This window comes from Corylus avellana, chromosome 3 (assembly GCF_965113065.1).
Source record: "Corylus avellana chromosome 3, dhCorAvel1.hap1.2, whole genome shotgun sequence".
Taxonomy (NCBI): domain Eukaryota; kingdom Viridiplantae; phylum Streptophyta; class Magnoliopsida; order Fagales; family Betulaceae; genus Corylus; species Corylus avellana.
Window position 1 is genome coordinate 1,953,205 of NC_142492.1, and position 15,280 is coordinate 1,968,484.

Here is a 15,280-nt window from a genome sequence, read left to right on the forward strand (position 1 = left end):
GTTTTTTGTTTTGAGTAATGCTATAAACCAAACTTTTATCCTATAATTATTTCACAATATTAACATGTCAGTCCTAACTAACCCTTGAACCAAAGATTGGTTGGGATTGTCGCATCTGCATCGTAAGATATTTATAGGATCAAAATGTAATTTTTAGCATTTCTTTTTTAATTTTTTGTTTTAAAAGATGTTTTGATGTGACATAAAAAATGAAAGTAGTTTTGAATTTTGGGTTGTTTGTTATTAAAAAAAAAAAAAAAAAAAAAAAAGATGAAAAAAGTTTTATCAAATAAAGCCAATACAATAAGCCTACCTAGTCTAGGGTTTGTGTTGGGGCCATGCACCATCTGTAATGTATCTCTAAAATTTCCTAAATCAACTATAGGCCTAACACATAAGTTTCAAGCATGGGCCTCTGATCCATTTCCATCCTAGTGGGTCCAAAAATGCAAGGAAATGAAGAACTTTGTGAAAAAATGACAAGGATATTGATTTATAAAGGAAATGTGGGTTATACAAATTCAATGGTGGTTTGAGAAAGAAATTGATGAAAGATGAATGAGAGACAATATCTGGTCTCTTTCTTAAATTCAGTCTATAAAACTGTTATTTGTGATATGTCTCTTACCATGTGAGAAGCACGTAACATGAGTTAGCAAATAAAAATGACATGTTTTAGCAAGTAAGAAGCACATTTTTTTTTTATTAATACGTGCTTTTTTAATAACTTAAAAGGACACATATTTCTTTTTTAAAGACTAATTTGTAAGAGTTTTTACAACAAATTTCTGTCATTTAGAACTTGGTTAGGGAAATTTGTTGTCCTACTTTAAATTTATAAAAATAAAAATTTAGGGTGCCAATTTGAAAAGATAGAAAGGAGTAGTGGCATGATTGAAAAATGTTGGAAACAGTTGGCTCCCACGCCCTTGCACGTTAAAACCCGGTTTCCAAACCCGAACCCGTTTTATATTACAAATAACGCTTTCGCTTTCTCTCTCTCTCTCTCTTTCTCTCACAAAATCGCTCTGCTCAGCCACCCCACACCCAACCCAACACCCCTTCCCTTTCTCTCTCCCAAAACTCACCCCCCTCTTACTATTATCACTAACCCAACACACAAATCTCTCTTTCTCTCTCCCTAAATTACCCGCCAAAAAGGTCTCTCTCTAATTAACGTACCCTAATTTAAACCACAAATTCAAAATCCCCCTAAACCCCTCTTTCCCTCTCCCTCCCTCTCTCTCTTTCCCTCTCTCGCATGTCTAACCAGGGCTCTCTCTCGTGCAGGTCCTATACAAGCAGTTCGCTGAAACGGCGTCGTTGGCCTCTAGGGCTTGTTCTCTCTGAACAATGGATCCGACGGTCGGGGTCGAGCCAATGGAGCTGGCCGAACCGTCGAACGGAGGGGACGAGGACTTGGGGGCCCGGACGAGCAAGAGGGCCAAGATTGGGCCTGGGCCTGGGCCTGGGACTGGGCCGGGGCGGGAGCTGAAGAGAGTGGCGGAGATCGTGCTGGTGCTGTCAGCGATGGCGAGGATGCGAGGCGGAGGGAAGGGCCCGACGGATGCGGAGGTGGAGCTTATGGTGGAGGCCAGGGCCAAGCTGGCAGAGGCCTGCGCGGCCCTGGCGCCCAAGGACGTGGTGGGCCGGGAGGCAATTGGGGCGGTGATTGAGGATTTGGGGCTCAATGGCAAGCTCAAGGATCAGCGGCTAGGGTTTCGGACTCCCAAGTTGACTATCAAGGAGAAGTTTGATAATGCAAAGAGGAAGGTCAGGGTTCTGATTTAGATTTGAATTGTGTCGTATGCTATGTGCTAGAATTCAATTTTTTTATAAGTATGTGTTACACTTAAATTCACTGCACTAAGTTAGATTTGAATTTGTGTTATATGCTATGTGTTAGAATTAAATTCACTAAACTTGAGCTTTTGAGATATTTCTAATTTATTATGATATGGCAATAGGTGTAGTTTACTTACCGAGGGAGAGTCTGGATCCACATGTAAATGGGTGTTAGAATATTCTAAGCCAAGAGTCTAGGGTCATATGTGAGGGAGAGTGTTAAAATATTCAAAATTGAGTAAATTCATTATTTACTATGAGTTTAAGCTTTTGAGTTAAGGGAATATTTATCACGATGTTTGGTTTGAGTTTTTTTGGAATTGGTGTCAGTAATGTTGATTATGGAATTGTGTTATATTTGTTTGATGGTTAGATGATACAAACCGACCAGAATGTGGGCTCTGTTATGCCCTGTCTGTGGAAGTTGAAACAGACGATGTGGCAAGGGAAGTTGAGAGCATGATGGGTTGTGGGTTGTTTTTTGTTTTGTAACTGTTACTTGGCTGTTAATCGTAGTGGTACGAGTCTCTAGTAACTGTTGTTCTCTGTGTTGTATAACCAGTTTCATGCTCATTGAGCAAGGTGTGAAGAAAGTATTTGTATTTGTACTGAGGTTTGACTCCCACCTGAAGTGGAACCTTTTTATTCAAAGTTTACTGTGTTCAGTGTAGTAGAGTGCTTATGTGCCCATCATTGGAGAATGTGGTGGAGGATATGGAATTGAGGTTTTGAAATCTTAGGTTTCCATGTTAGATTTTAGAATTTTGAATCTTTGTGTTAGTTTCATCAATTAGTAACCATCAAAATTGTGAAAATTTCTAGAAAATTGGCTTACTTGGTTTGAGGATCTTGGACTTGGTGATTAACCCAAGAATGAGTATCTCAGAGAAAGTTGGTGAAACGTAGTTTGATTGAGCCTGACTTATGTTGAAGAGGGTTACTGTCATTCAGATGGGTCCAGAATTATGTCATGCAACCAGAGTGTCCTAAGTGTATACTCTCCTTCTATTAGTCTTCTAGTCCATGTGTATTCAATGTCTTTGATATTGAATTGCAAACACCAAGTTAGAGGCTCCAAATTATCAAAAACTTTTTTCTAGGATTTAGTGTTTAATGTGCTAAATGATTAATTTATTCTCTGATATACTTTGTAATGCTTCTTTATTTCCCTAGATGGATGAGTCGAAGAATTTTGTTGCACATACTACTGCATATACTTCTCACCCCGTGCAACCAAGCTCTAGTACATCAGCTGAAATCAGTGGGGCATTGCATACTGTGCGTACTTTTCCATCAGATAAACCAAGTAATCTGCCAATTTCTTCTGGTGGCATCCCAGCTTCTTCACCTTTAGGTCATGCTTCTGCAGTAACTTCTACTTCCATACAATATCAATTGCCGACTAATGAAGTTAGACCAGGTATTAGAGGATTGCCTAGTGGTCATTTAGGAAGAGATTCTTCTTCCTTATCAACGGCTAAAGTTGAAAGAGGACAGTTCAAATTGGATGGAGGATCAAATGGGTCTTCTTATGCATCGCAATTACAAGGTAATGTTCCCCTCTTACGAAAATTGATGAGAGGGATTTTCTGTTTTCAAAATAATCTTAAGATTTCTGAATCTTTTATGTTTGTTGTTTAATACAAAATTGAAAAAAGTATCAACCAGAAAAAGCTTAGATAGCCTGCCTGGAGAATTCTAGCACACATAAGAGACTGGCCAAGGGCATTCTCTTTGCTATAGCCTAAATGCTTGACTGGAATTTTGTTTATATTCACTTGAAAGCTATTTTTTGCTGCTTCAGAGAATAGTGTTTTGACCTTTGTTGGAATAGTTAGTTGGGTAATTGTGCTTGCTCCATTACCATCAACCTCTTTTTATTTTTCGCTGGGGGTAGGGTTGTTGGGGGAGGTGAAGTTACAATGGTAACTTTTAATTTATATTGTTGCCATTTTCTCTTCTTAGCTTACAGTTTGTTGCAACTAACCTGATGGCTCTTTCCAGTTGCTTAAGCTATGATTTTTATTTATTTATTTTTTTTGATAAGTTGTAAGAATTTATTCTTCATATATTTCTGTTTGCAGCAAATGCTTCTGCAAACCACCCACTGGTGAATGCTCCTACATGGTCTGTACAAACCCAATCTGCCTCAGCAGCTAAAAGTGGGCAAGAAAACAAGGTGCCAAATAATAGTTCTACCAAGGTTGAGGGAACTGTTGAAATAAATATGTCACGAGTTGCTACTCAAGGAGCGAGAGATCAGAGCTTTAGGCCATTTGTAACTCAAACAGCACCTGGAAATTTGCCAAATATACAGCAGCCTCTGCAGGGAATGGGCTTTGTCCAAGCCCCTTCACTTGGTAATAATCACAATGAAATTGCTAAACTTGTTCAGAAGTTATTACAACCACAGCGTCCTGATCACCCTAAGTGGAATCCTCCGTCAAGGGATTACATGAATAAGGCTTTAACTTGCCAATTGTGCCAGCTTACCATCAGTGAGGTTGATAATGTTCTTCTTTGTGATGCTTGTGAGAAAGGATATCACTTAAAGTGTATGCAGCCTAATCAAAAGGGAATTCCTAGAGGTGAGTGGCACTGCATGAGGTGCTTGACGTTGACCCAAGGGAAACCTTTGCCCCCTAAATATGGTCGTGTCATGAGAAGTGGTACAAATCAACCAAATTTGTCTCCTGAGATTCCTATGAAGGTGTCATCTTCAGAGAAGAAAGTGGGAACTTTAGATCCAAAGGTCAATCAGCTGAAGATGACAGCAAATGGAAGCTCTGCTCTACATAGTCCCACACATGCTAGTAGTGCAGGCACCAATCATGTTGAGTCAGCGTCTGATGTAAAGATTCCTAATGCAAGAGAAACTCAAGGGAATAACAGCATATCAAGCAGTAAAATTATGGATGACAAAACTTTTTCTGGAGCTTCCCCTAATATCCCATCAAAACCCTTGGGGGAAGCTAGTTATTCTCCTCCTGTTGGCTCATCAAGTGTAAAGTCTGCTCAAAATCTTAAAGATCATGAGTTATCTACGCTTGAAGAGAGATCTTTTCAACAAAAGACAGAGTCTCCTGCTAAAGTATCTGAAACAGTAAGTAGTAAGTCTAATCATTCCCAACCCTTGCACAACTCGCAAGTTGTTGACTGGAGAGACCTGCCTAAATGTGCTGAGGTTCCATCAAAGAATTGTGATGACAATGACCTTGCTGTCAAAGATCCTGAAAAATCTCAGATAAGAGAAAATCTTGACTGTACTTCAGTATCTGATACTAAGCAAGATGACCAACTTGTTGCTCAGGCAACTCCTTCTGGGGGATTTCAAACTTGTACAGGGAGTGAACGTTCTGGGTTTCCTTCAGATGGCTTGCGGAGTGTGGAATGGATTGGCAACGTTATCCAAGTTTTAGAAGGGAAATCGTTCTACCAGTCTTGTAGAGTTAATGGAGTAATGTATAAACTGCAGGATCACGCTCTTTTTCCTTCCAACCATGGTGAATTGTTACCCTCGAAGCTTCAGGCAAGCAAATAATCTGGCACTCTATGATAGTTGTAGCTTTAATGCTTGTGCACCTACGCCCATGAGATAACTAGATTTGGTTTTATATATGATATGAGCTCTTTCTCTTGGTTACAACTTGTTTTTGAATTGTAGATCTTTCCTCTTCTGAAATTGCTTATCAGTTGTTGCATCTTGTAAAAATATTTTTCTACCAGGGGTTATAATATGAAGTCATGAATTTTGTTTTTGATTGCAGTCCATGTGGGAGGACAGCAAAACTGGGTCAAAGTGGGTTATTGTCACAAGGTGCTATTTTCCTGGCGACTTGCCTGAGAATGTTGGACGCCCATGTGCCCCTGAGAGCAATGAGGTGAATAATTTTCTTGTATACAGTTTTTTTTTTTTTTTTTAATTATCAACATGAAAAATCTGTGGTTGGTTATATAGCCAACTAATTGATTGACCTCTTGAGATATTGGTCATGTGGATTCATTCACGATCACAGCCATGTAGAACTTGATTAAAAGTGGCATGCACCACTGTGATCACATTTAGTGTGGTGTGTTATGTTAGTTAATTGAGATTCTACCCTCTCCCTCTTCTTGAATTGGCATATGAATGGATGGTATATGCAATAATTCATATAAAGTGCATATGAACTCGTTGCTCTGTTATAGGTCTATGAATCAAATCATGAAAGCACAATAATGGCTGGTTTGATCCAAGGCCCATGTGAAGTTCTGCCTCCTGCGAAGTTTAGTGAAGAAAGTGAAAGACGGAGTCAGGCAGGACCCAATGCAAGTATTGGATTACAGCCAGTTTTCCTGTGCAAGTATGTCTCATCATTTCTTACTTTCCAAGCAATTGCTTCATTAGTTCTTGCAGTTGCCCTTGAAAGGAAAAGTACAGAGAATATTTCTTTTACATGGTTCTAGGTGTGCGTACATGCATGGAAATCTGACTAACTTTTTTGTGTAACCATAGTTGGTGAAAATATGCTTTATTTGAAATGTATCAGTAATCTTGATATATGCTATGGATACTTCTAAAACTTTAGATTTTAATGATTTTGTTTTGTGCTCAGTGTTTCATGCTTGTTGTCTTGTGGAAAGGGAAGAGAATGAGAGGAAATAGTGTAAATAACTACCTATATAAGTGTGTAGAATAAGGATAAATAATGGTAGGATGACACCCCATCAATTTTGATGGGTCCTCACCCACTTTTATATATATGTGGGTTTTGTAACTGTTTTGGCTATTTAATAGATTAAGAACATCTTATATAAGCGGGAACAAAACTAAAATTAGAAAGTAAATGGCTCTTTTTATAATTTAAAAAAAAAAAAAAAAAAAAGAACTTTATTTTTTGGTTCAAACATGCTATGCTAATCACCTTTCAATTATAAATAAATATATAAATCATTTTACCACTTTTTATAGTCCGTAGATTTATTTGAACAATTTGGATCGATAAATTATCTATTGTCAAGTGTGAAAGTCGATGATGGAGTGCCACCATACCATAGCTTGTGGCATTCAAAAGTTCTCGTGAAATAATTTAAAACTTAGAAGAGTGAGATAACATCTGTCATGACATTCCTACACAGATGGTTTTCGTGTAACATGTTTCTAAAGTGGACTTTTTTTTTTTCCTCCAAAGACTGGGTTGTAATAATTTTACACAGCAACGCCTCTCTTGCATAGTTAAATCTGAACAGGGTGAGATGGGCCAGAGTAGGTGGAAACCCATCCCTGACCTAAAGCCACATTGGGGTAGGTCTTTAATTCCAATGTAACTCTATCCTGAATAAGTTTGTAATCAAGTTCCACGAGGGGCGGGGCAGGGAAGGGCCCAATTGAATCTGCCCCATTGTAATCCTATGACCTGGTCTGGATGTGCCTTGTGTGCAAATCCTTTAGTGCTGCATGAAGACAATCCAGTGCTTGTTCATTAGTGTTATGGTAATAAATATTAACCAATATGTATTGTTATTTATCGAAGCAGAGAGTGACTTGGCTGATATTGGCTCTTGTTTAACGAGAGGATGGTTTTGTTTTGCAGATGGTTCTATGATGAATTTAAAGGACTTTTTCAACCTGTTTCCAGTTAATCTGCTCATGCACATACATTGGTGATTGATTTGGTTTTCATTGCACCTTTTTGGTGCTCTCTTTTATCAGGTATTTGATATGCGTTGGCCTAACTGTTGTCTTGTTTATTTCTGGCCTGTTGCTTGTGTTGGTTATCTTTTGTCATTGAGAGCATGGGACCTGTAAACGTTAGCTGTATAAACTGCTTGTTTTTTGGAATAATAATACTCTTATGTAATATAAAACGTTTTGTGGGAAACTTTTTAGAAAATGATAATTATGGATGTGGCTTTTTGGTTGTGATTGAATCGGTGCATGATGTGATTAATGGAGTCAACAAAGAATACTCTTTTCACTTTTACATGAGAACATGGAGATAATATATTCTGATTCATTTGACCTTTAGTACAGAAAGTGAGAGGGAGAGTTCCGGCTGGGGTGGGGGGAGGACCTGCAAAGAGAGAAGGTTAAAATAATTGTTCTAGTAATCTTTTATGGGCTTTAGTTTTCCCAATAATGTTTCAAACTTATAGAGGCTGAACCTAAAACCATGTTGCACATAACATGTTTTAGTAATTTACTAGGCAAGTAGTATGCACTTTTTGGATATGCTTGCTACTGTGAAATTAGTTTATTTTAATTATTGAAATAATGGCCAATCAACGTTCTCACCTAACTGAGCACTCATTTCATTAGACATGAATGTCCCCTAGCTTTTGACACTCATCTTTTATTTATTGGATATTCTTCCCCGGAGTTTGTGTTTATTAGGAATTCAAGAGGGCGTGGTTGGGACCTCTTTTTGTTGGGTAATAAGATGAGAAACCTTTTCAGTCTCTCTCTAGGAGATAATGAATCTGATAAAGATCAAACAAATTAAAGGCAACAACTAATTTTTTTTTGATTTGGATACATATGCTATGCTATCCATGCAATCTCAAGAAATTTAGAGGTATAGTTTCTGATGCTTGCATATTATGGCTTCTCTAGAGATGTTTTAGAAGACTGTTACGGCTAGAAAAAAGCATCAAGATTGAGATCAATGGCCATGACACACACAAATGTTTGTTCAATAATAAATGTGGAAGTTTACATCTAATTTTGCAATATATGGAGAGGTTTCATATTTTTCAGTTTGTTGTCATTGTAGAAATCTTAGGGTGTGAACCTTATATTTAAATATTTTATAGTTCATATTGCTCTTCCCTTTGCAACCATCTATGGAGGGGGATCTCTAATGAATTATTTGTTTCAGTACAGGTAGTTTATAGCAGATGTGGCATTCAGATAATTGACGGTTGAGGAAGCTCCAATATTCATTCCCTGTACAATATTTAGCTGTAATCTTAGTTTGTATTATCTTCCAATAGCAATTCAATTTGTAATTTTTGTTGCCCTCTTTGGTGCCTTTATGACCCACTATTACATTATCACACCCCATCAATCATAGAATGAATTTCTGCAATTTCTCTTTATACTTTTTGAATTGTTGACTCCATTTTTCAAAGACGCTATTTTCTTAGTGTCGGAATTTTTTTTGGTGTTGACAGAAAGGAGTGTACGTGTTCTTTTGCCCTGTTAGTCTAAATCTGTTACGTCATGGGAATTGAATTCCTTGTGAATTTATTGTATCCACTTCTTTATTCTCTAATTCAAAGCTTAAGGCACAATTGCGGTTGTACAGTCTCTCTTTAATATATATATATATATATATATATATTTTTTTTTTTTTCTAATCAATGCGGGAGAGGGAAAAAAGGGAGAGTTACAGTGGTGTCTTTCCCACAATTGATCCTAAATGAAGAAATAAAAGGATTAGACATAAGAATGTTTTCAAAGATACGGTTAGAAGCGGCTCATTTAGTAAGCTGATGTTTCTTTAAAGTCTTTAAACTTCGTCTACAATGGCTAAATATAGAGCCGAAAGAAAAGAACAAGAATGAACAATTGAAGTATTACCCATACAAAAAAAAAGTGTAATGAGGAATAAGATCTTAAGGTTTATGTCATGGGTGAGATTAGATTGTATAAATCTAATAGTTTATATGTTGTCATATGATAAATATGTTGTCACATTATTTAAAAAGTTCTAAATATCATGGCATTATGTACTTCGTACAACAAAACAAAATTCGAACTATGATCATCTATTTCACTTGAAATAGAGATGATTTTATTTAGCTTGTTGAGTGTTACAATATTGATCTTCTGTTTCACAAATTCAATTGTGATTTTAAAGTTAATATTAGTTTGGAAGAACGCAAAAGGGACATAAAGATGTCTTCTAGCATTACCTAGTAGACTATATCTTTTACAAATGAGAAATGTTTGTTTTCATTCTCTTACACATCTCGTGTCCCTTTTCGTATAAGAAATGAGCAAATCTACCATTAAAATTGTGAGACTCACATATATCAGTGTCACAATTTTAATGGTAGAATTGCTCCGTACAAGAGATGTGCAAATCCATCATTAAATTTATGAGACTTACATGTGAGTCCTACAGATTCAATGGTAAATTTGCAAAAGAGAAGGACAATAGATGTGTAAGAGAGATCAAGATTCCCTACAATTTCTTTAAAATTGTAGAATTTTCAAGTTAGGTATTTCAAACATTTTTAGGCATTGAAAGGCTTGAAAAGTGCTAGCTATTGAAAATGTGGCATGTTATTGAGGTAACCAAGCATAGTTTTCTTTGCAAAAGGCTTTATCTTCACTTTTGTAGATACACTTCTTCTTCATAAAATAAAAAGACAATTTTTTGCTCAAACTTTTTATTAGCATAGAGAGCAACGACGTGAGAAAAATATACTTAATTTTCAACTGGAGCATACCACAATTTTAATAGATAGTATTTTTCAAGCATTTCGATGCTTAAAAAGACCAAAATAATATAATTTGAGAATCTACTATTTTTTTAAAAATTGTAGGGGATCCTAATCCGTGAAAGAGAATGACACCAAACACATCTCTTTCCATATTAGATTGATATGTATCCTACATATCCGATGGTTGATTTTCAAAAGGGAAGATGAGAGAATACTGAATAGCAAGTTCCAGGTTGATAGAATATTCCTTGACTAGAATTTACCATTTAGGTTTGAGATTTAATTACCTTATTTATATCATCTCCACCTACCATCTTTTCTTTATAAATAGGAGACATGTCTATTATTGTAAATTAATTGAACGAGAGTACAATGTACTCCTTTGGACTCTTCCTTTTCTTCTCTTTTCTTCCCAAATTATTCTCTTTCTTCTATATTTTACATAAATTTCCACACTCGATATTTTATAAATATTGTTTACATCTTTGCTTTAGACACAAGAGAAAAAATGAAACTGCTTGGTGATCCAATCCCTTCTCGTTATTGTAGTTCGAAATCCTAAATTCCATGCAGGCCTACGTTTCCCAAAACCGTTGAATAAAGTTATTATGACGGGTATAGGCTTACAACTCTTCCAAGTTCTATGGTTGCTTCAGAAGGATCCATTCGCATTAATTTCTTTGGTCTAATTATTATTTCTCCTCTCTCTCTCTTTCTCTCTACACGGATCTGGGTTCCCGTCAATTTGTTGTTCTAATTGCTAGCATACGAAACTCAGTAATACTTATTCTCAACAAATAAATAGACTGTCCGAGACCTACTCAAACACATGGAGGAATCCCATGATAACTAATCTCATATTTATTGTTCATACTGCTGGAATCTCTTTAATTGTGTCGCCACCATCTTAACATGATAAATTAGATGGCATGTGGAATCTGGAAAATTGCCTCATTTCATCCATGCATGCCGTTTTTATCACACTAGCTCATTTGCAGGAAAAAGCTGCAGGATAGGGATAAGAAAATCTCCACCCCATTAACCAATCAAAAGAAACAAAAGACCCACTTCTATATCTAGCTAGGGAGTAACAAACTGCTCAAACGTATTTATGAACCTACAGATACATGTGAAAAATAAATAGAGGCTATAAATTAACCTAGTAAATTAATGTTTCTTTATGACAATCTATAAAGTAGCTAGCTAGGCTTATCTTGGTCGTGACAAAACCCAGACCATTTTTCATTTTGCGTGATAAATTCAGTACCATACCATTACTGCGTTTAATGTATTGTGGGCAAGCTGTCCCTCTTAAGGCTTGCAAAACCTTGCTGGACATGCGTATTCAAATCATCTTGTACTTTATGTGGCCACAAATCTGGTCTCAAAATAATAATAACTATATATATATATATAACAATTAACAAGAAAGAAAAAACAATTACAAGTCCTTCCCTCTATCAAGAGAGAATGAGAATGCTTCTAGAAAATCTGGATAGAGGAGCCTATCTAGTATCTAGTTTGCCTAGGGTTTTGGGAGTTTTTTTTTTTAGTTTTTTTTTCCTTAATTTTTTTTAAAAAAAATTGTATTTAACCCCGAGTGGCTATAATTCTGTGGAAGGAGACGAAAAAAACTTAACGAATGGGTTAAATTGTCACAGTTTGTGGAGTTTGAGTGTCACTTTTCAAACTTGTGAGGCTAAAATGTCAAAGTGGTGATATATTGGACGGTAAAGTATATTTTTTCCGATTAATTTTGACTTGGTTTAAACACTAAAACCCTCTTCCCTTGGAGATAGATCTAGAGGGATGAAAAGAAACCGCCCATCAAATATTAATGCTATATTTTAAACACCTTTCTAAGGCCCTTGACCCTGATCAAAATCTAAATATGGGGCCATATATAATGAGTAGTAGAAAAACTCCATTTAGTCGAGAATACTATAGCATTGAAAATTTGAAAAGGAATGTAACAACATCTCTTTTGACCATTCCACGATCTCTTTAGCTCATTTCACAAACTTTTTCTCACCCCCCATCATCTTTCTTTAAAAAACTTAAAAAACTAGTGGATATGATCAATCTCTTCTCCTTTAATATAAAATGCACAACCGACTATTCAACTGCAATCATAGATTTGAACTAAGGCCAACTAATTAACCGAAGAAGGACAGTAAATATGAGAGAGTTTTTATAAGATCAATTTATCTATCTAAACAAGGTGGACGAACTGTCTGAAACTTGCTCGAACAAATAGATCTTATTAGAATTTTTTTATATTTGGACATTTGAAGGATAAAATTGCTGAAGATCTCAGTCGATGTGGTTAGTTTATATATTTGCATGGATTAAATTAAAAAAAGTAGGATAGAAGCAAAAGCCTATGTTGTAGGTTAGTTAGGACGTTAAAGATAAAGGTAAGAAGAAGAAATAGTTGAGCCTCGTTTCACGTGAATCAGCGAATATCACGGCGTTAGTAGACTTTTATAAGAGAATTGCAAAAGAAAGGCTCATGAGGGGGTGAAAAATGGAGAACAAGATTCCGGGTCTTTAGATAGATTTGAAAGAAAAAGAAAAGAAACGGTCACAATCCGAATAGTTTGATGCCTTTTCACTCTCCTAATTAATTTACTTGATCATTTGGATTTTTAAAACAAAGAGGAAATCTTTAATTAAATTGCAATTATTAGAGGAATTTGTATAGTGTTTCTTTAATCCAGTCTATTAAACTAATGTTTATCTTTATCACGCGTGATTTCGATATGCATTTTTAATAGGATTAACATATGCCACATTAATAGACTTCGACACCCTGTGCATGAGGGAATTTTCTTCAATATGATTTGGAGAAAAACTTTGTCTACCGTAACTATAGGACCCTAAATGAGTGGAACCGAGCACGTATATGCACATTAGGAACTAGATGTATTCTTAACATTTATGTGGCCAACATAATATTAAAAGTAATGCTACATAATATACTCTCAGTTTACCAGGCTTATATGGCAATGTCTGCCAGTTCTTGGATTATTTTTTTAAAAAAACAATGGCTGATGGACACTGCCACACCAGTTCAGTGGAATTGAGAATAGTATGTAGCATTACTCTAATATTAACAATAAAGTTGCATTATTAAATGAACACGCTAAGTAGCATTTGGGATGTTTGTTTAAGTTAGGTTAATTAATTAAATTTTAGAAGTTGAGTTTGAAGGGAATATATACACCAACTAGTTTTTTTTTTTTAAGTATAAAATAATACTAACTAGTTAAATTACTTGAATTCTTCACATAATTTTTGGAGGAATTAAGCTTAATTAAACCCTTTAGTAAACGTGAGATCAATTGAAAATGATTTTTTTCAGTGTTCGTGGCGTGGACGCGCAAGATAAAGGCTCGTGGGGGTGGCTTGAAACTACCAACATCAATCCAACAAAGACTACGAGTCTAGTTAGTAGTTAAAAAAGGGTTAGGTACAAACTGAACCTTGATTTCTGGGGTGATGGTTTAATTAATAAGGGAATAATTAATCATCATTTGGCTTTTAATAGATCCTAATTATCTCCTAAAAGGCCTCTTTATGCTCACCCCTCCATAATCTCTTACTTTATTTAAAACATTTTAAAAATAATCACACTTTTATTTCGTCGCTATTTCATTTTACTCGACTAACGTGACATTATTAATTACCTTTTGTTAAAATAAAATTAAAAATTGACTGTCATATCAATTGGATGTAATAAGTGTTATAATAAAAGTTGCGTGGTGGACCAGTTTGGGAGGCCAAAAAATAAAAGAAAAAAAAAAAATGCTAGACCTATATGACTGATTGACAATTTTTTTACAACTTGTTGATACGAATGGTGACTTGTAAAAGAGTCGTGGGTGTATATATATATATGTGGCTTTCAAAAACGCAATTATCATGATCTTTATGTTAATCAATTTGTAAGATTAATTGTTTAGGGGGTATTCGTGTTGTAGTTGGAAGATTATTAGACAATAATTCTCTCTACACTATTTTTATATATAGAGGGAAGGGTGCAAGACTATATAACATATAATTGAGACAAACTTCAGTCCCATAATTAATGCTGTCAAGTGTCAACCATCTCAAGCTTATCATGTATGTCTGGGCTGCTTGTTTCCGTAATTGGAAGCTACTAATTCTGGTGCTTTATCATGGGTAGTCTTCTTTTACTTTATATTTTTTTTTTTGCCCTATTCCAATTATTGTGGCATGGTTCTTGAAAAAAAGTAAATATGATGATAATTAATTTTGGTTTCAACACAAACCAACCTTTAAAAGGTTAGGGTTTATAAAGAAGGGAAAAATATTGTTCTAATCCTTGGTGTTTGAATTCAAATCGTTTTTTGGGTACTTCAAAATCAAAATCAATTCTTAAAGTTTAATCGGTTAGTATTGCAATACGTGTAAAATGCCACCCGCACAACATATTGGATGAACAAGTAGACCCAATTAAATAAGTCTTATCGAAGCCTCTCACAGTTAAAGAAGACTCCTGTTAATTATATAGACACAATATTGAACATTTTTAGAAATCTTGGCATCAAAATGAAAAGATTTTATTTATTTATTTTTTCGGCTCATATTTGACCTGGTTTGGATGTGCCTAAAATACCTCAGGATAATATGTTATCTTTAAAGATAACATTAGAAATATGGATTATAATTTAAATATTAGAGATAAGTATTATCATTAGAGTAGTTTATTATACTTTGAGTTTGTTTGGGATCGGTTTGAGAAATAGAGCTTTTAAGTAAAAAAAAAAAAAAAAAAAGTTTTTGGGCCAAAGCTAGCTTTTGCTAAAAGTGCGTTTTGGCTATTTTTAGGCTTTTTGAACCCTTAAAATGGCTTTTAATTTTTTTTACCAAACTAATACTTTTTTCTTCAAACATGCTTTTTGAGTGTTAAACGCACTTTTAGGCATGTCAACCGCAATATCAAACATGCCCTTAGTTTTTTATTTGGAAAATGCTAGGT

At 35.4% G+C, this 15,280-nt stretch overlaps 1 protein-coding gene across 3 annotated transcripts; it reads left to right on the forward strand.

Annotated features, from left to right (window-relative positions):
* Positions 1-991: 991 nt before the first annotated feature.
* On the forward strand, positions 992-8,922 carry LOC132174879 (uncharacterized). 3 transcript variants are annotated; one of them, XM_059586613.2, is made up of 8 exons: positions 992-1,161; positions 1,291-1,773; positions 3,019-3,394; positions 3,930-5,374; positions 5,613-5,726; positions 6,034-6,188; positions 7,419-7,537; positions 8,703-8,922. In XM_059586613.2, the coding sequence occupies exons 2-7, from the start codon at positions 1,354-1,356 to the stop codon at positions 7,465-7,467; spliced, it is 2,559 nt and encodes an 852-aa protein (XP_059442596.2). In that variant the 5' UTR covers positions 992-1,161; positions 1,291-1,353; the 3' UTR covers positions 7,468-7,537; positions 8,703-8,922. The 3 variants fall into 3 exon arrangements, with proteins under 3 accessions (XP_059442596.2, XP_059442595.2, XP_088370388.1); XM_059586612.2 differs by having other exon boundaries at positions 8,708-8,922; XM_088514262.1 differs by having other exon boundaries at positions 992-1,773; positions 8,708-8,922.
* Positions 8,923-15,280: the final 6,358 nt, after the last annotated feature.